Raw genomic sequence first — 19,771 nt, 5'->3', positions numbered from 1 at the left:
AAATCTAGGGAAATTAACCTAAAAACTGCGCATGCGTTTAATACTGCGCATGACCACTGTGTGAATAAATTGAGACATATTGCTAGTGTTATCATTTCTGTGGTTCATGTGGGTCATCTAAAAAAAACAAAAAAACTTTCTTAACGAGCTTCCACTATTCATTGCAGTAATTATTAAAGTTTATTTGAAGTAGAAAAGCAAAATTTACAATAAAAAATCTCCATCACACTTCTCCCTGGACAGCAGATGAGTTATGTTACATTGAGGATAACAAAGACAGTGTTGCACAGAACATACCTCTTCACTAGGGTATGTGCTCATGATGCATATAATTAGAAGGAATAACACAGAAAGCTTACCCTGCTTCAGTGTTCCCTGACTGTGTGATAAAATAGACGAAGAAATTAGGTATTATCCTTAAAAGATAAGTGTTTTTTTTAGTTTTTTTTTTTAGGCAAAGGATAACACAATCCATCCAAATCACAACTTCCAAAAAGGTGTAATTTCCTTTTGGTTTTACCTGTCCTTGCATTAGAGAATGCAATTAGTATTTCAAAATGACTCGTGAAAAAATATTTACTACCTATCGAATTTCCAAAAAACTAAATCACCATTACAGAGGGTTGATAACTGGGCAGAGCAGAAATCTGTCTGCAGAGGAAAAGCTGTCAAGAAAAACGTCTTCTCCAAGTTATTCCCTCTCCGAGTGGAATCCTATAGGAATGAGGCATTGGTGACGTCTTGACACAATGCAGGGTTTTGTGAAATTACTTCCAAATAATATCTCCCAGATCATCTTATATACCTTCGGTATCCCTGTAAAAAATATGACACCTAAATAAAAACATTTAGGCAACAGTATCACTACAGTATCTCTCTTAAATATACAACAGTTTACACCTCATTATAATCTCCCAAAGGTCTTTCCCAAATAACTTATTTCACTTGAAAAGGTAAACCATCAACAGCACGACATTGTCTTTAAGTTACAGCTGCTGTCATTTCAGGTCCCAACCAGAGACTTTCTGCTGTAACTACAATGCGCCCACTGATTTATTTGAGAGCTCAAATAGAAGTGTGCGCAAAACTAAATGAAAAGACAAAAGTTACACGCATAATAAACTAATTTGAATATTGCTTGTTGTGGCTTTGAAACAAATGCGGGATGAGGTGGAGTCTGATGCTCAGGTGATGGCAAAACATCGGCTGCAACACAAAACTAAATAACTGTGCATAGATTGTCAGCAAACATCCGTTACTGAAAGACCAGGTTATATTTTTAGATCACCCTGTGTTCAAATTAGTCTCATCACATTTACAGAGAAGCTAGAAATCACTGAATCCCCTTAAATGCAGCCGCCGTGTAGCAGAATCAGGAGGTTTCGTGACCTCTGATCAGGAGTTTTTCTCTTTCCTGCTGAAGCTCCTCCCATTTCTTCTGAAGCTCTGCTTTTTCCATCTCCAGCTCTTCTCTCTGCCTACTTAAATCTTTGGCTTCCTCCTGCTGTGCTTTCCTCAGCGACTCAATCTTCTCCCTCTCCACTTCTGCCTCTTTGGCACCAGTGGCTCGCAGCATCACAAGCAGCTCCCTCTGGTGCTCCAGAGTCCGAGCCTCCTCCCTCTGCGTTCTCCTCAGAGCTTCTATCAGCTCCATCTCCCTGTTGAACACTCGCCTTTCTACTACAGATGCTCCTGAACTCTTCAACGCACCTGTAGGGGGAAAAGTTTAGTGTGCAGAAGACCATTTGAGACATTTTCAACATGTAGCAGTACTATCAGTTAGAAATACACCACTCTTTAACAGGGAAATGTATCTCTACCTATTAAAATCACTAATGAAGTCAAACAACACTACAACAACAGCAATAAAAGCTCACCTGAAATCTGTTTCTGCTCTGCTGCAGTTCCGCCGTTTGAGCTCTGTGATGAGTTCAGTGATGACGGGTGCTTCCAATTGGATGAAAGCTCAGAGAACACCTTTGGGTGCCTCTTTGATAAGTGTTGATGCAGATTGCTGGTGCCACCGCTCTGAAAGCACTGCAACTTCTTCATGCATATGAGGCAACGAGCAGCGTTCAAACTATCTAATCGCTCAAAGTGTCTCCAAATCAAACTATGTCTGTGTGTCTGTCTCTCATGGCGGTCACCGCTCACTTCTGCATACGTTATCTGCTGTGCGGAGTGTCCTTGTATGGAGTCCGGGAGCCCATTGTTGATAGGATCATCAGTTTCATTCAAGGTGATGATGTCAAAGTCGCCATCTTCCACTGCCACTTCCACTGAATGGGAAGAAAATAAAGTTTGAACTGAGGCTGCAATTGCTGAATTATTGAGTTTTTAAAAGTCCCTCTTATTATGCTTCTTTCTTTGGGACAGATTATGACCATTCAGGGTAGGATAGGGATAGCATAGGCGTTGGTGATGATATTGAGGATACCATTGCAATCTTGAACCCAGTTCAGTTGAAACAGTCTTTCTGAACATGTAGCAAAAGCTTAAACTCAAACGCCGTTTACAAAATGGTTGGTACACTGAGTAAAATGTAAATAATTTATAAGTAAGTAAGTCATTTCTAAGTATAATGATCTGCAAATTACTGAAACCCTATATGCCACTTAGTCAGTTCGGTTGGGCTGTATAACAGGACCAGCTTTCATGCGTGGACTGTGTGAGAGAACATTTATGAAATTCTGCTGATTCTAACTTTCTCTGCGAGAGATGTAATTACAGCTTAAGTCACTCGACAGATGTTGTCTTTAAGCTACTTGAATTATGTTTTTGTCAGATGACTCTGTGGTTATAAAATCAGGATTTTATTAAAGCAGAGCAACTGCCTGGAAATGGTTTAAATGGCCACGAGTTGACGTGTAGTTTATTTTCAGGCACAATTTCTGGTGCCGTTGAGTCAGATGTCAAAAACAAACGGAAAAGTTTGTGAATGAGAGCAGCTTTGGTGGGAATTCATCTGTATCGATACGCACTTAAATGTGAACTCTGGAACTTTGAAGCATGTGCAGAGCACCTCAGCCCGTTTAGACTGGTTGAGCGTATACATGCAGGAGGTAAATCAAGCTACAATCACATTATTCATGTGTATTAGTCCTGTTTGGAGGAGCTCGACTTAGTAAGATTTCCATGATGTTTCCATGCATTTTAAATGCTTGGTTTTGGTCAGACATACACTACAATCAGTTTTTTTCTCATGTAAATGTGCTTCATGAAAACAGGATAAATTCAAATTAAAAGGTTGAAACTGAAATATTCTATCGTTTGAATAAATATAGGTTCTCTTTTGAAAAGGAGATCACTACTTTGTGAAAGACTTAGTGAACAAATCAAGATCGAGTTTGAGAAATTTCAGAACAATTGTCAAGATATAATTGCAAAGAAGACGGGTATATTGTTGACACACGAGCAAAAAATTCAGACCATCCAGAGGAATCTCTGTATATTTAAGGTGCGACATGCATATTTACTTTAAAACATTCAAAAGCTCAGATTATCAACTGAATTGGAGGTACCAATAGCTCGAGCTAAATTACAAAGTCAAACAGCAATGAACAGCTCACCTGGAATCTCCAACAAGGTCTCATCGATCCTACCATCAGCATTTGAGTCCTGTGTTGAGTTTGATGGTGGTGGCTGCTGCGTTTTGGCAGTTAGTTCAGAGAACACCGCTGGGTGCTTGTGTAACAAGTGTCGACGCAGGTTTCCGGTGGCACTGCCTTCGAAACACTGCAACGTCTTCATGCATATGTGACAACGAGCTGCGTCCAAACTGTCCAACCGCTGAAAGTACTTCCAAATCAAACTCCGTTTGCGTGTCTGTCTCTTATCACTCACATCTGCACGTGTTTCCTGTTCTGCTGAATCTGAGCCTGGGAGGCCATTGATGACAGGATTATCGGTTTCATTCAACATAATCATGATGTCAGAGTTTCCATCCTCAAGTGCCACTTCCACTGAATAAAAAAAAAAGAGAAAGTCGTTAACTATCGTCTTAACCAACAACTCATAATTCAAAGCTAAACATTTCAAGCCGAATCTATCAAAGTGAGTGTAAACAGACAGAGATGAGAGAAGCTGATGAGTATCAAATGTCCATCATCACTTAATGTTCACTCAATATTTGCCTTGAATCACAGAAGTTCAAGAACAGAAACTGTAACGTCTAATTATCCTGAGAGCACCGCAAGGCTTTCAAGCTTTAAATTGTTGTGAGGTATCCAGAAAATATGCATTTTTATTTTCTAAAATGAACTTTGTTGCAACATTCAGCTGCTAGTTTTTTCCCTCTTCCAATATAAACCCTATAATATAAACCCTTCCTCTGATGCAAATACAACGTGCACATCACAAACATGTCATCCATTATAAACAAAGCTGGTGTCTTTTTATGCCATTGTAAACTCTCAGTTTAGAACGTGTGCCAGTTGTTGGTACGGTCCATGTCTGATGTGAACATAATTTAAAGCTGTGATTTATTTTGTTTAAAAAAAATCTCCATCTTCAGCCTGTTTCCATGCTAAAAAACACTGAAGACGCTTAGTTTACACTTCTAAATCACTCACCTGTTGTTGAATATCAAAATTACATCAACAATGTTCCTGCTATGGACTTAAGACGCTTTTACACCTCAGCAATTACTTAAGGAGAAGAAAAGTTTAGTAACATACTTAGTTCAGCTGTCATGAACAATGTCAGCTTCAGTTTTGTAACTACAAATGACAGAAGGAGCTGCACCTGAGCAGAATTGCTTGTTGTCTGTCAAACAACAATATCCTATAAGCTTACCTGGACCCTGTCTTTTCTCTGATCCCAAAAGGGACTCATCAAGGATACCATCGGCATTTGAGTGGTGCGGGTCTGCAGGCGGTTGCTGCCCATTGGCTAGTAGCACAGAGAGCACCTTGGGGTGTCTCTTTGACAAGTGTCGACGGAGGTTGCTGATGCCGCCACTTACATGTAGCCTCTTTGTGCAAATGCGGCAACGGGCAGCGTCCAAACTGTCCAACTGCTCAAAGAGCCTCCAAATCAAACTGCGTCTGCGTGTGTGTCTTACAGGACGGTTATCTCTCGCCTCTGTGTGTGTTATTTGCTCAACTGGACCTTCATGTGAGGCTGTCAGGAGGCCACTGATAGCAGGACTGAGGTGAGCATCATTCATTGTGGTTATGACGTCAGAGTCTCCGTCCTCCAGAGCCACTTCCACTGAATAAAAAGAGAGCAAAGTTCAATTTAGGGCTGCAGATACTGATTCCAAAGGGGTTTATCTGGAAATTATTTGGATCATTGGCAGTACAACGAGCACAAGTGTGAAATAAACCTTAAAAATAAAAATAAACCTTGTACAACGCCACTTGTTTTCATTTTCATGTTATTCACAGCCCATTCTGCTGCATTTTCAATACATTATCTTACAGACAGGACAACTCTTTGTATTTATGTTGCATTTCTAACTTTAGTTATAACATGGGTCTGTGTGAATGTGCCAATATCACATCAACTGTGTTAGCTAACGCAAACTCTCTGTTGACAAAAGCTTTAAGGAACCGTACCGGAGCAGAACCGTTCACCATCTACTGTAATGTCCTGATGGTCGACACTAACACCACTTTCACATAATCGTCCATTATTACTATTGAAGACTTCGGCGGGGTGTTTGAGGCGCAGATGTCTCAACATTGGAGTTGTGGAGCCACGATTATTTCTGAGTAGAAAACCACTGCAAATCACACACTGCACTGTGCTGGAGTCTATGTCTTTAAAATAGCTCCACACAACACTTCTCTTACGGAACAAATCCATCTTTACCTTCCGGCTCTCATCAACACACTGGCTACCTAGTCACTAAATTTTCATTCATTCATCAATTAATGACACGTTGCGGACTCCACTCCTGAAGAGCAGTTACTATTGTCCTTATCAACAACGTTAGCTGTTGTGCTAAGCTAGCCTAGCTACCAGTGACCCATAATGCATTGCAAAAGCCGGTTTTTTTCCATATATTTTGCTCTTAAATTATTATTTTTTTAAAATCCATGAATAAAAAACTATATAAAAAGTGAGTTACATCTGAGTATAAGCAGCGTCTTAAAAAACTTAAAGGGAAAATGAATAAAAACAAGCAAATACATTTGACGTATGTAGGAAACTAGAATCCCAAATTGTACGGTGGCCATGAGGTGAAGAACTCATTTTATCATGTACAAGGAAATAGACACTATATTTCATAAAGAAAACAAATATAAACTCTTAAAAAGTAAACTCAACTTGTTCCATAACACAACAGGCAGAAAACAAAATGAATGTACTTTTTTTAAGTTAAATATTTTTGAAATACTGTTTTGTTTATATTCTTTTTGTGCACTGTAAAATGTTTTGAATTTATTGATTTTGTTGTATTGTGCACCTTAGTATCACGGTAGAATCAAACGTTTTATCAGCCATTACATTAAAGAAACAACAGAAGGTTTTAATCCTTTAAATTAGTGCCTCTGACTTTAGTTAGGCACATTTCAGGCCTTTATGCCATGGAGCTCCCAGTGGCTGAGATACCTGCTCTGGTTTCCAGCCCTGCACCACACTTATTTATCTATCTATTACGTTTATCTATAGGTATTATCTATAGGTTTGTTTTTTATGACAGCGATATCACATTCCACACCTGTAGGGGGCGCCAAAGAACAAAAAAACAACACATTTTCTACAGTTGCCTTTTAACATTCAGAAGGTTGTTATTACTTTTTCTCCCAAGTTTATTTTTGTTTATCAATATAATACACTAATAAATCATCAAAGAATTAATCTAATCCATCACATACAACTAAGTACTGAGGAGTCATTAGTAAAGGGGAGTAGGGTCACACTTCCTCTTCTTCCGGTCTTTGTAAATTCAGCCATGACCTCCTCAGCACTATGTGGCTCCCTGCTGCTCTAGCCAGGAGTTCGTCAATGTTCAAGTTGCAGTCCTTCCAACTGTAAACAATCCATGAATTAAACTTAATTTTGCTTTTCCTTCAACCCTTCTTCCTCTCCTTTCCTACCCTGTCTCCTAGAACTTCCATCTGTAACACATTTGTTGTAAACATTGTCAATGTTGATATTCTAGTTATTGAAGGTTTAAATGTTTTATAGCCCCCACAATATGCAGGAATCTTGTCAACATAGTGGACACTTCAGAGTGGTTTGTAATTGGGCCATCAGTGCTTAATTTTCCAAAAGTATTCCTGACTTTCTTACCCTTTCTTTGCATACCGGTGGACTTCAAATTAGATGACCCCTCTGAACTATTCATTTAGATTTTTAGCCTCATGTCTAAGCTCATTCCTGTACTTGCTGCTTCTACCGACTCACAGATTTGACCACACAAATAAAGTTTTTTTTTGTTTTGTCTTGACACACTGAATTGATAAACCTGCGTCAGACGAGGACCTCTAAATGAAAACGGTTTTATTAAAGGAAATACCTGTTACGCAGATGAACAGTACAGTTTCCCCAACTTTAAAGCAATGAATTAGTGCTCAAAATGCCATCATTTAAAACAACAATTAAATCTAAAAATAAAAGAAAAAAAAAACATAAATATTACAGCTTTTAACAGAAATTCACAGGCTGAAAACAAACAACGGACAGAACAAACATTGGCAAACTTCCTCCACATCGACTCATAAATAAATCTTTAAAAAAAAAGTACTCCTCTGACAAATGTTAAATTCACCTTTGCAGCAAGCTGGCTGGTGTAAGCATTAAACAGCACATTAAATAGTTTGCATCACATCAGTGCAAAAACAAAACAACTGCTGAGGAGTTGCTGGAAAACTCATCCGGAATGTATTTTAATAGCGACGGGACCTTACGCACTTTCATAAAGACACTTTATGTAAACTCTGCTGTTTTTGTAAAGCACTGCTGGGATATGTGAGGTAAGAATGTAGCACGTACGCAGCTATATCTGTAGATCCTGCGCGGGTCAAAGAAGTGAACAGACCGATGAAATAAAACCAGTAGTGACTGTGTCTGTCTTCAACACCTCTTGACTCAGGGGTACAACGCTCATATTTAGGAGGACTGACATGCAGCGGGTGACTGAAACAACCGTAAACCTCCTTCACTTGTACTTTAGTGAGCCATTTATTTATTCTTTTTTTTTTTTTTTACTTGTGAACATCAAATCCAGTGGTTCTACTCAATAAAAAGATCAGTACAGTTTCAGGATGACTGGCATTAAACGGTGGCCTCACACTTTGGACAACACATCTGTAATACATTTTAGTGCATGAGGCTGATCTTCTGGAACGTCCTCAATGATTAACGTAATGTAAACAAACCTTTCACATCAATTTTAAACTCATTTAGTTGTCCAATACCTCCAGGTTTCCAAACCTAAAACCAGTCTTTCAGTTTTTGTTTATCTAAACTTTGGAGCCGGTACATGTTCACCATGTGTAAGCCTGACAGGTCGTGGTTAAAAGGTGGTCGTCTCCTTCTTTCAGATCGGTTTTAATTGTTAAAGGCATTCAGATTAGTGAAGTATTTTCATTTTTGTCTTTCAACAGATAGCAGATGTCTCCAGAAAATCCAGCAAAAAACCCAAAACAAAACCATGGCATCTGTGCTCAACTCTCCTTAAATGTCAGGTAGAGATTTATGCTGTGGTACATTTTGATAAAAGGACTGACAAAAAATGCACGTAGGAGCAGTCTGAATGGTTTAGATGCTTTTTTTACCCTCTGCAGCTGCTGCGCACGAAGCAGGAAACTCCCAAGCTGTCGCACTAAATAAACATTTACACCAAGAATCGGGCATTTTGAGGGACAATGCTACAAATTCACCTTTTATTAGTCTATTCTCTACATAGCTTATTCAAACTCAATCCCTGCTATCTTACGGATGTCAAAGCATGCCGTAACATAAAGAAAAAAAAACCTCCAAAAACAAATAACAAGGCTCTCTTCCAATTCTCTCAGTTATCTAACTATAAGCTAAGCATTTCACAATCCAAAACAAAACAAGAAGTAAACTGTGCACAGCCCCATTTTTTCTGAATAGTTTCAGCTCCAATTGAGAATCATTTTCAGCTCTTTAGCTCAAATTATTTTGGCAGTCAAATTATCCTCATACTTTGTTTTATGTCAATATCTGAGGTAGACTGTCCCTGTCGTAATAAGGTGCTACTGGTGTTTATCAACAGCCAATATATTTTCATTCAAACATCAAAATTTGATTTAAAAAATGTTTGACTATTAACAGTTTGGAGCCATCTGCTCAATTGCCAACGTATAAAACTCTCTGACCCTCAAACACTGGTCTTGGTGGGGGGGACAATGTCTTAATATATTAATTAACGGTACTTATACCCTCTGCAGTCATGATTTTAGAACTTTAAATGAGTGTGAGAATAAAGGCAGCGTTCATATTTGGGCACATGTTGTCAGTAGATTTCCTTAAGATCTTTACAATTAAACTACATTTAGAGGCTCTACAATGTTTTCTGGTGAGAATCCAAACACTGGAGCTGTGGTTCACAAATTCAGCAAATTTAGTGTAAAAACTAAACGAAGACTGTGAAAGTATAAGCACACAATGCAGCTGTGATCCTCTCAAATAAAATATTTAGTTGAAGGTGCGAACAGAAAGTCGTGTGCGTTGTAAGCAGTCGAAGCAGCTGAGTTATTGATAAACAATCGGAGCCCTGTTCTGTAACGTGTAGTTTTTGCACCAATCGAATAAATTAATTCAGTTTTTGTTTCTCTGAAGAGCCTCACACAAGTTGTGGTTGGGATCTGGCTCCTGACTCATGATCTCAACACACACCCATTCTCCACAAGAGCTGGACCGTTTCACCGCCTCGACCACCGTCTGCACATACAGACCATCCTCGAAGGTTGACGCCGTAGCAACCGGCCCTCGCGCCCAAGATCGGCGCTCCTCATGAGCCTGAAAAGACTGTCTCAGTGCCTTTACCATGGACCGAAGCCCCTGCAGGTGAGGCAGGGGCATCTCTTTCACCTCTGGTCCAACCCACCCATTGTCACCTAGCAACAGCTCCTCACTTTTGCTCCCATTGCGTTGGCCATACAGTTCTGTGCCTCTGACAACCAACCTCCCAGTGGATCCAACTACCATTACCTCGTGCACAAATGACCCCGGCATGTTGAAATTCAGGGTCACTGTGCAGCACACACCACCAGGCCCACTGCCCCCCATCAACATTTGGAAGAAACAAAAGTCATCGCTGGTGACGCGGCGGATGCCTCGGATCAAGCTATTTTGTTGAACAAAGGTCCGCAGTAAACCGTGTACACGATGGGCTCGAGCACCTGTCAAGTAACTTAAGAGGTCGATGATGGCGGAGCCGACGGTGTGCAGCCCGCCTCCTCCCATCAGCTCCTCACAGGTCCAACCGTACGACTGGTCCAGGAGGCTTGGGCCGTACACCCGAACATCACACACCTGGATTTCACCAACATATCCTTCGACCAGCTTCTGGCGCATCGCAACAAAAGCTGGCAGGAAGCGCAGGGTATTACCCATAATGCTGAGTAGCTGGGGGTAGTATCTGGCTGCAGTCACCATCTTGAATGAATCCACAGCCGTTGCAGCTTTCTCACACACAACATTCTTACCTATACCTGCCAAAAGAGGGACAGGTAAATTATTATTCAGACAAACTTTAATAATCTTTGAGACAAAAGGAATAACAATAATAGATTTAAGATGCATGCTGACCTGCATTTGGGTTATATAGGTGTACCTATTAAACAAATAACCGAGTAAACATTAAATATGATTTGTAGGTGGAGGGACTTTGAGTTCAGGAATACTGTGGAGTTGATGGCTTTTGATATTATTACTGTGCCCACATGTCACATCACAGTGGATGAACGTAGTTTTCATATATGCAGATAAGGCTTCAGTGGCCCATGGGATCAGTGCTGCAGATAAGTCTTTCAGCAGGGAAATATTCAGGAAGTTACAACTAAAACAGGAAACTGAGCTCAACACTCAGGAATTCCACCAGATACACTAAGTTAATTTTTTACATCTACTCCCCACTGATACGATCATGTGCTGATTATGTTTGGTTTAGAGAGATTTTTTTCTGGTAAGTCTCGTCTCAGATATTTTTTTCTCTCAGAACTCTGTTGTCATTGCCATGATTACCAACAATCACATGTTGACCATAAGCGGTTTAGTACAAACATTTCTTAGGGAGACTAAGAATGATTCAAATATGTTGAAGATCTGACCTGCCATGCCACAAACAGCTGGGCCGTGTTACATTAGCAGTTTGTGTAACAGAGAGTCAAAAATGGACTGAAAGATCAAGTTTATAAAAGAGCAATAATTGATATGGAGCCCAAGATTCTGAATTTTGCTTTTCAATGAGCATTCACAAATAATCAAATTTTAATCAATTACTTAAGTTAATTACTCATAAACTTTAAATATGGGTATAACTTGGATATGTCAACCAGCTAAAAGAAATACTTTGACCTCTTACCCAGTGCTTTGACTGCAATTTGTCTCGTCATTGAGGGTGGAATATAGATGCAAACAAGATCTACATCTTGGTGCAGAAGGACGTCGTCGGATCGGCTGGTGTGGAACGGGATTCCAAGTTCCTTTGCTAAGCAGCATGCTTCCTCTTCACTTCGTCCCCAAAGTGCGTGAACTTCAAAGCCCTCGGCTTGCAACAGTGGAACCAGCACTCGGGCTGTGCTCCCTGTGCCAAACACACCGACTCCTGGCAACATGGCAGTGCCACTAAATGTAACTTTATATACGAACCATGGCCATCCTCACTAACATCTCAAAGGCAAATGATCTTGACTTTTAAGGCTTGTGCTCTCACCTTCAAACCTGGGAGGGTTTACCTATTAAAATGGATGAAAAGACTATTAAAGCCTGTTGGCACCAAGAAAAATCAAACATAACTTATTATCAAAAAACATTTTAGGTCAAATTAATTACGGCTTCCATAAATGGCTCCAAATAAAGGTGAGTGAAATGTGACCAAACAGGACAAGCATGTAATTTGGAGGCCATTTCCAGTGTTCCCTATTAGACAACCACTTAAATTGTGTCCCGCTACATATTTAACATGCCTTTCCTCAGATTTTCCACACCTACCAAATGTCAACGTCATCTCTACCGTCATCTCTGTGCATACAACCCTATCAAAGTTAAACACAACACAGTGCACACAGAGTAGCTTAGTCTGCTAACATCTGTCACTGACTGGGTGCTTGATCTTCAGAAAAATATACATCAAATATTTGACAACACTTTCCTATGTGGTGTCCTAATAAAAGTTTTTTTTTTTAGACTTAACTGTTTGGATTTGATCAACAGATTACATTACTGTTCAACTACACTTGGCTTGAGTAGTAGAAGTCCTTTGCAACTATTTCTGTATTTCTGAGAGGAAGGCTCCAGCTAGTTATAAGATTCATTTGGCTGCAGAATGAGGGGCTGCGTATTAGCAATGTTTAAAAAGATGGTACCAAAGTAGATTTGTGCAATTTTGATAATATAGATTTGTATCTATGGGCGGGTACGTTTCACTGAAGGTAAAGTGACAACTGGCAGGAGGTAACACGCCCTGTGACCATGACTGCACGACAACCGGCTGATAAAAGGAAGTATTGACTTGTGCACCTGCATTACCTGTGTAACCAGAAGCAAGCTCTTTCACCACAGGGTTATGCACATTTGCCACCCTGTCAGCAGGAGAAGCCACTCATACACTGACACCGCTGGAGCTGTGTCGTGTCAAAGCCATGCCATAAGAAACTACCACTGTCAAGATTAGAAGGCGTTGGAAGTGAACATGACTTTTACGACCCCTCTGGCTTACATGAAATGAACTCAACTTCATTCGAGATAAGCGTGTACATACTCTATTGGTACACACACAGCTAGTCAAACAGAGAAGCTATTGATAACGTTAGCTAGCAAATTCAGCTAGCCGGCCAAAAAGCCACAGAGCGAATACAAAACCTCGCGATAAATGCAGGTATTCTATATAGTCAATATATACACTTCCATTATATATCGTTCTTTAAAGGCCATCTAAAAAATATACAATAGAAAATAAGTTTATAAACACTTAACTACTTACTGTTTTGGCCGTGTCAACATCCGAGACGGAGGTAGGTGTTTAACCGGGCACTGCCCAGTTGCTAATGGTAACTCAGGCAGCAACGACAGGACCGCGAGGGAACCGGAAATACTAAAGAGGCTGAGTAGCTGAGTAGCGCAGAGGGTAGCGCTCACAAATGTGGCCTCGCGCTTAAAATGGAGTTAAACAGAAAGACTTTCTTTTGTAGATAAACGAATTAAAAAAGCCAAACGAATAGTGGTGAATGAAATAAGTGCATGATTTGATGTGTCTCTGCTAGATTGGATCAGAGACTGGGATGAAGCGGAAAATACGCCCTGTTGTGATTGGACGTTGAGAGTAGGTTGGGTCTGCGGCCACATTACTTTTCTTTACCATAATAAGTAAACCTCACCGACACGTCTATAGAGAATATCAACAATGCAAACGATGTTATTTGATTTATTCATGATAACCATATTCCTCCCAGATAAGAACTTAAATAGCAAACTTTGTGATATAATGGCATTAGATTACACAAAAAAGTAAACATGCTATCGCGAGTATTCCTCTGAATGGTCCCAGTCTATATTAGAAGTGCTTATAGACAGGGTGCGATTTGTGAAAAAACAGGGCTGGGGGTGTTAAACCCACATTAGTGGTGTGTGCCTGCGGTTCTTATGTGAAATTTCATTATTTACAACAAAACAGCCAATGACTGTATCCCTTTCATTGTTGTTCAGTTGTACTGTAAGCATCCATTGAACCTGTTTAACGTGATTATAGTTTCTTATCATTCTCACTATACAGACTGGCCTGCATAATGAGCCCCATTTCTTGTAGGCTATTTAATAAAATGAACAGAGCACAATATCACAATGAAGCAATCATTGCTGATAACAACTGATCAGCAGAGATTTAGCACCATGAGTCATAAAGTTAAACTATGCCCCTACAGCCTCTAAATTAAACAAATATCATATCTGATTGATTGGAAAACACTCTGTGCACATCTGTATCCCTTCTTTGTGGACATCTTTTCTATCTTTGTCATAAATGTCACACCACAGTTTGTATTTCTATTTTATTTGAAAAATGAATAAATATAATGTGACAATGGTGGACTCTGGTTTTCCATTCCATGGCCTCAATAAATACAAATTATATGTAATATAACGTTTTCCTGACAGTTCCATGTTAGTAATCTAATTAGGAATATGTTTTCAAATTCAATTCAAGTGGCTCCTTTCAAAAATATTCATATAAGGTTTGAAGCTCAGTAGACTTTTGTAAAGTTGATTTTAGGTGGTATATGAAGGAAACTACTTGATTTAAAGTTGCCACATTTTAAGACTATGATAATGCAATATGGCTGTTTGCTGCTGGGGAAAAAAGCTGCCCAGCATCTAAATGGACAAATCCTCCGTGGGAAGGGTTGGAGTGGTTATATCGTTGTGGCCACCATCTCAGCCTCAAGGCCATGAGAGAAATCCATGAAGGCCATCCAGTGGCTGATTATAGTCACTACCACCAGGAGACATACAGGCTGCAGTGTGCCTTTTTAGAGGGAAAAACTGACATAGAATAGGAGAAAAAAATCTGAGAAAAAATAGTCTGAATTCAATTTCAAAGCAAACATAATTTTGCCGCATGAAACATGGACAAATAAAAAATAAAACAAAAAAATTATACTACTTTGATTAAATTTTTCTTTACCAGCTCCACCACCTGAAACATTTTTTTTAGATTAAGAAAACATTACTCTGGTTCAGTAATTGTATTACCTCTTTTCAGTTGATCATTTTGATTAAATAGTGTGCGGGAATAAAACATATAAAATGTATGGAGGCTAAATCGAGTGAGTTTCTCTACGTTTATATGTTTTTACTACCAATCTAAGTTAATAAAGTAATTTTGAATCTAGTAAACCCACACAACTGTTTTTACTTACGGATAAATGCATACATGTTTCAGATATCTACGTTATGGATTAAATAAGCGTTTGTCAACAGAGCGCTCGTGTTTTCTCAAAGTTTTCGTCGTTACGAACCAAAAAAGATTTAGATAGAAACACAACGGATGCGTAAGACTGTACGCTGACCAGCAGGGGCGCTACGTAACGGATGGATTCGAAAAGGGCGCGCAAAGAATTGTGGGACTTTTAGTTCTCAGTTGGAGACGGTTGGATTGATAACACACCGAAGAACGAAACAACAAATATGTCGCCGTAGATAAATTATCAGCGTTGAAGTCGATGTAAATACGAGTTCTGTATGCGGCTGGCTTGGATAAATTCGAGTGGATTCAGTTGTCATAAGACAGAGATCAGCTCACTTTGGTGGAAAATAAACAGGAAGTTGCTAGCGTTGTGGGACGTGTAGTTCTCCTTGCAGGCCGTCGAGCGTGATAACAACGCATAGATAAAGAAACATCTATAAAATAATCTGAACATAGCCCGAACATCGTGCTTATAGCCTCGACTTTGGAGAGAACATGCCCGGGTTCACCTGTTGTGTACCTGGCTGCTACAACAACTCGCACAGGGACCGGGACCTGCGCTTCTACACATTTCCTAAGGACACCACGCTGAGGGAGCAGTGGCTGAGAAACATCTCCCGGGCCGGGGTCAGCGGCTGCTTCAGCACGTTTCAGCCCACCACAGGACACCGAGTCTGCAGCGTGCATTTCGCGGGCGGTAGGAAAACCTACAGCGTCCGAGTTCCGTCCCTTTTCCCTCTGCGGGGCGTGAACGAGCGCAGGAGTCGGCGGGGCAGAGGAAGGAAGGTGTCCACCGCGGTTCCTGCCCCCGCCAGTGTGCCGACCTCCAGGATTATCGCCACCAGCGTGCTGGGTAACACGGCCGGGGTAGCCGAGGGCAATGCCGGCGGTGAGGCGGGCGACGAAAACATAACCGTGGTTCAGATAGGCCAAAACGGAGAGTACTTGGGCACAGCTCGACTACCTGCCCAGTCTGAGGGGACTTGTTACACCGCGCCGGTCGGCAGCGCAGAGGAGCTCACAGTCGACGACTCATCGGTCGAAACCGGCACCGCCGTGCTCCAGCCGCCCGTACATTATGTCAGTGTGACCAGCAGCCCGCTGGACCACTCGTACTCTCTGACCACCGGTACCACGTCGGCCGAACTGCTGCGGAAACTGAACGAGCAGCGGGACATCATCGCACTGATGGAGGTGAAGATGAAGGAGATGAAGGCGACCATCCGCCAGCTCCGGGTGGCCGAGGCCAAGCTGCAAGAGGAGGTGCGGGAGCGAGACCGACTGCTGTACGGCCACTCGTTGGCTGTTAACGTCCGAAAGAAAGTGTGATCTTGTGGGACATATCCGGAGAAGACCCGTTACAGAGACTCAGACTAACCGAGAAATCTAGGAAGAGTTTGAAGACAGATTCGTCCCTATTTTATAATAAACTACGAGCGGTGACAATTTATTTTCAACAAGTACATATGGATTTCATAAGCCTGATGTTGGAAAAAGTCCGGCTAGTTTGTGTAGCTGATAGTAATAACCTCATTGCTAATTATATAGAAACATATACAAAACACTGTTATCCGCTGCGGGGATCAAACAGTACATGTTTTATTCCATCAGGCAGCACTTCCAGGCAGGGCAGATTCACAAGCTGATCAGACTCATATTTATGAACAAACAGAGGGGAATCTGTTAGAAAGATCATCTGAACTGCTGAATAGTGTTTTTTTCTTCTTAGCATTTCATTGTTTTTGTTTCCTTTTCATATGAAATTCAGAAGTGGATGCATAACTCGTGCTAGCTTGCAGAAGGAAGATGAAGTGTGCCAAGATTAAGTTTAGGATTTTCTTTGTAACCAAAACACTATTCCTGGCATACTTGTACAATTTTGATCATCTAACTAAAACTCTCCCGTGACTGTAACAGAGTTGCCTTTAAACACACCTTAAAAGTAGCTTTCCTGTATTTTTGTTGCTGCAGTTATTTGTGCAACAGAAGGAGGATTTTTAACAAACTTCTTGAAACGACAAAGGGCGCTCCAGGTATGAAATGTCATTAAAGGACGTTTCATGAAGACTTGCATTGTGTTCCATTTGTACAAGTGTTTGTTTGTTTTTTTGTCATAGGAAATCTTAGTACCATGACGTTGGAAAAAACATTTACTCAAGATTCTTTATGCAACTTGAACATGTATGTGAGTCTCTAAGGTTGTTTTGTGAAAGGGCACCCGCTTGTTTCTGTGTGATTCGAGAATATTGTGTGCCTGTTTGCAGCCAGATGTGTTCTCAACACAGGGTCAGTGACTGCATCTCTTCATCCTCTTCACAAGTGTTTCAATAACAGGATCTTTTCATCCATTTCTTAAACCTGGTCCGGCTGCTGTGTTCTGCTCTCAGTTGAAGTAAACTTCATTTTGAACTTTTGTGCTGATTCGCAACGAATGATTTCTCAAGTCTACCGGATGGGTCATTATTCTTACAGTGTCACAGTAACCATGGGCAACAGGCTCCAGCAGTGCTTTGGATGCCTCTACCTTTAGGTCCAGAGAGGTTTGGTCCGTCCTACCTGGGTAAAAAAAAAACTCTATGGACCTCAGTGTGGATTTATAGTGGCTCTTTTAGTGGACTGGATAGTGTAGTGCTATGATTGCTACCTTTTGTGTTGGAGACCTGGGTTCAAATCCCCTACATGAAAGGTACAACCTCCAGTAGGGGTCCTTAGGCAAGACCCCTTTACCCTATCTGCCTACCTGTAAGTTGCTTTGGATAAAAGCGTCTGCCAAATGCATAAACATAAAACATTAAAGTTAAAGTTGTGTTGACTGGTGAAAACTAATAAAATGTGTATAATATGTAATTGTCAATCATAAAGATTTGTGATTGAAACTGATCAGAAACTCAATGCTGCCACCCATTCATTTTGGTTAAGATGTCATCTTAAAAGGGTGGCTGAGACGAACAATGTGGCTGAGACATCGTTTTAGCTGTCATGAAACCATTGAGACCCTGCACCTGGCATTAAGATTTAAAGGAGGACCCCAACTGTAAGTTACAGTAGTATGTAAAGGCTTGGGTTAAAATAAATTATGTTTATGAATAGGTAAGTGGGCAAAAGATTAACTTATCTTCAAAATTTAGCATCTCAGCTTTTTACACCTCCCAGCAATCAGCAGCCACTGTCTCCTCTAAGCAGCTGCCGAGTACTCTGTAAATAAAAGTATTTTATGCCAGCTAAGCAGGTGATTGCACGAGTTCAACATGTTGTTTCAGGTGCACAAATAATAATAAAATAGAGTAATCTGAAGAAAAAACCTTTCCTGCACAGTCACCACGAAATTTAACATCTGCAGGGAACACTGAAAAGAGCCCTGATGCAGTTTGGAAAAAAGATGTTGGAAATATCCTTTTTGACTGCAAAGTGATGAAAAATGCATTTGAAAAACCCCCAAAACTAGTGTGATGTTACCCATTGCATTGTGAACGGCAGGTGTTAAGCCTTCAGTTTGGGGTTTGACCATCACCAGCTTGATCTTTTTGGAGCCAGATGTGATTTCATTAAGACAAAAGGGTGGAGAAAGATGCCCGAAACCTGGCTGAACAAAAATACATGTTTAAGGACTATTATCAACTTAATCATGAACTTATTTTTGAAACACCACCAGGACAATGATAAGACAAAGTAAATCTAACTAATGTTAGTTGTGGAGAACACGCATAGTATAATAGTGTTTCATGAGCTGAGGTCATGCTTCTTGAATGGAAGTCTGTCAGAGCCAGAGAGGTTTTTAAACCAGTGTCGAGCAGCCATCAGTGTTCTTGCACTGCAAGATGCGTCCTCCTGGAAATCATGTCTATCCTTTATATAAAGGGTAAACTGTTTGCAGCTTGTGACACAAGGACTGATCGTGGGAAGAATGAGTTAAATGAAATACCAACAAACCCTGGAGGTCAGTAAAAAAGCTGAAGATGAGAGGAAAATAGCTTCACCAGGATAATACTCCCACAACACATGTCGAAATCCAAACTGGACTACCTCAAATAGGTGCAAATTGAAAGTGTTGTCATGGGGCATCATAGTCTCCTGACTTTATTATCACCAAAAAATCTACAGATGGACCGTAAAAGGGCAGTGTCTGCAGGAGGAAAGAGAAATAGAAGCTTTTGTGGGAAGAATGGATTCATTTTCCCGAAAAGAGAGCTGAAAGAGTTTGAGAAGCTGCAAAAAGCTGATGGAAAGGGGCTTTGCAAAGTATGCAGGCAAACTTTAACTTCAAGCCCCTCTTTGTTATTTTGAAAGTGTAAAATATCGGATTAGATTAATATTGTTGCTTCAAATGTTAAATTCAATTTTCTTCTCAATCTTTATGCCTTTCATAAATAATCTTTTATTTGCTGAACTTTTGACGTTAACTCAAGTTTTGACCAGGGGGGGTCCAGTGTGGCAGGGAAGCAAAATAAATAGATTTGTCCAGATGTTGCCCATACTAGATTTCAGGGGGGAAAATGTCTTCTGGCTGCTTGTTTTGATGAAGTAATTAGATTAGCCCCTGACTTGGTATTCTTAATTAATCAGTAAAAACATTTAATGTCTTGTCAGTTTAACTCTGGTTTCAGCAAATGTGGGCAGCATCAGAAATAAGAAACTATCTATCTACATCACATTTCCCCTGGGTGAGAT

General features: G+C 40.4%; 4 protein-coding genes across 6 annotated transcripts in view; 2 read left to right on the top strand and 2 right to left on the bottom strand.

Annotated features, from left to right (window-relative positions):
• The window catches only part of tradd (tnfrsf1a-associated via death domain), a 35,477-nt gene extending 30,346 nt beyond the window's left edge, over positions 1–5,131 (top strand). Inside the window, exon 6 of the transcript XR_011914934.1 lies at positions 5,121–5,131. The gene's annotated coding sequence lies outside the window, so the exon portion shown is untranslated. The remainder of the gene's footprint in view (positions 1–5,120) is intronic.
• Positions 162–5,993, bottom strand: LOC140301854 (uncharacterized). Its single transcript, XM_072380487.1, has 5 exons — positions 5,559–5,993; positions 4,795–5,211; positions 3,570–3,962; positions 1,878–2,279; positions 162–1,710 (listed from the first exon to the last, which is right to left on the bottom strand). Exons 1-5 carry the CDS (start codon positions 5,806–5,808, stop codon positions 1,373–1,375), a joined length of 1,800 nt encoding a protein of 599 aa, XP_072236588.1. The 5' UTR covers positions 5,809–5,993; the 3' UTR covers positions 162–1,372.
• A 1,442-nt stretch (positions 5,994–7,435) lies between these two features.
• Positions 7,436–13,435, bottom strand: gfod2 (glucose-fructose oxidoreductase domain containing 2). Of its 3 annotated transcripts, none has more exons than XM_072380484.1 (3): positions 13,127–13,435; positions 11,507–11,879; positions 7,436–10,628 (listed from the first exon to the last, which is right to left on the bottom strand). In XM_072380484.1, the coding sequence occupies exons 2-3, from the start codon at positions 11,757–11,759 to the stop codon at positions 9,739–9,741; spliced, it is 1,143 nt and encodes a 380-aa protein (XP_072236585.1). In that variant the 5' UTR covers positions 11,760–11,879; positions 13,127–13,435; the 3' UTR covers positions 7,436–9,738. The 3 variants fall into 3 exon arrangements, with proteins under 3 accessions (XP_072236585.1, XP_072236583.1, XP_072236584.1); XM_072380482.1 differs by having other exon boundaries at positions 7,436–10,634; positions 13,127–13,434; XM_072380483.1 differs by lacking the exon at positions 13,127–13,435 and adding an exon at positions 12,673–13,063 and having other exon boundaries at positions 7,436–10,634.
• Positions 13,436–15,253: 1,818 nt separating this feature from the next.
• thap11 (THAP domain containing 11) lies at positions 15,254–16,885 on the top strand. The gene has a single exon (XM_072380481.1). It carries the CDS (start codon positions 15,599–15,601, stop codon positions 16,430–16,432), a length of 834 nt encoding a protein of 277 aa, XP_072236582.1. The 5' UTR covers positions 15,254–15,598; the 3' UTR covers positions 16,433–16,885.
• Positions 16,886–19,771: the final 2,886 nt, after the last annotated feature.

This window comes from Leuresthes tenuis, unplaced genomic scaffold (genome assembly GCF_036924035.1).
Source record: "Leuresthes tenuis unplaced genomic scaffold, fLeuTen1.0.hap1 SCAF_2, whole genome shotgun sequence".
Lineage (NCBI taxonomy): Eukaryota > Metazoa > Chordata > Actinopteri > Atheriniformes > Atherinopsidae > Leuresthes > Leuresthes tenuis.
Note: the sequence above shows the minus strand (reverse complement) of the source record. Positions and strands in the feature narration are given on the sequence as shown.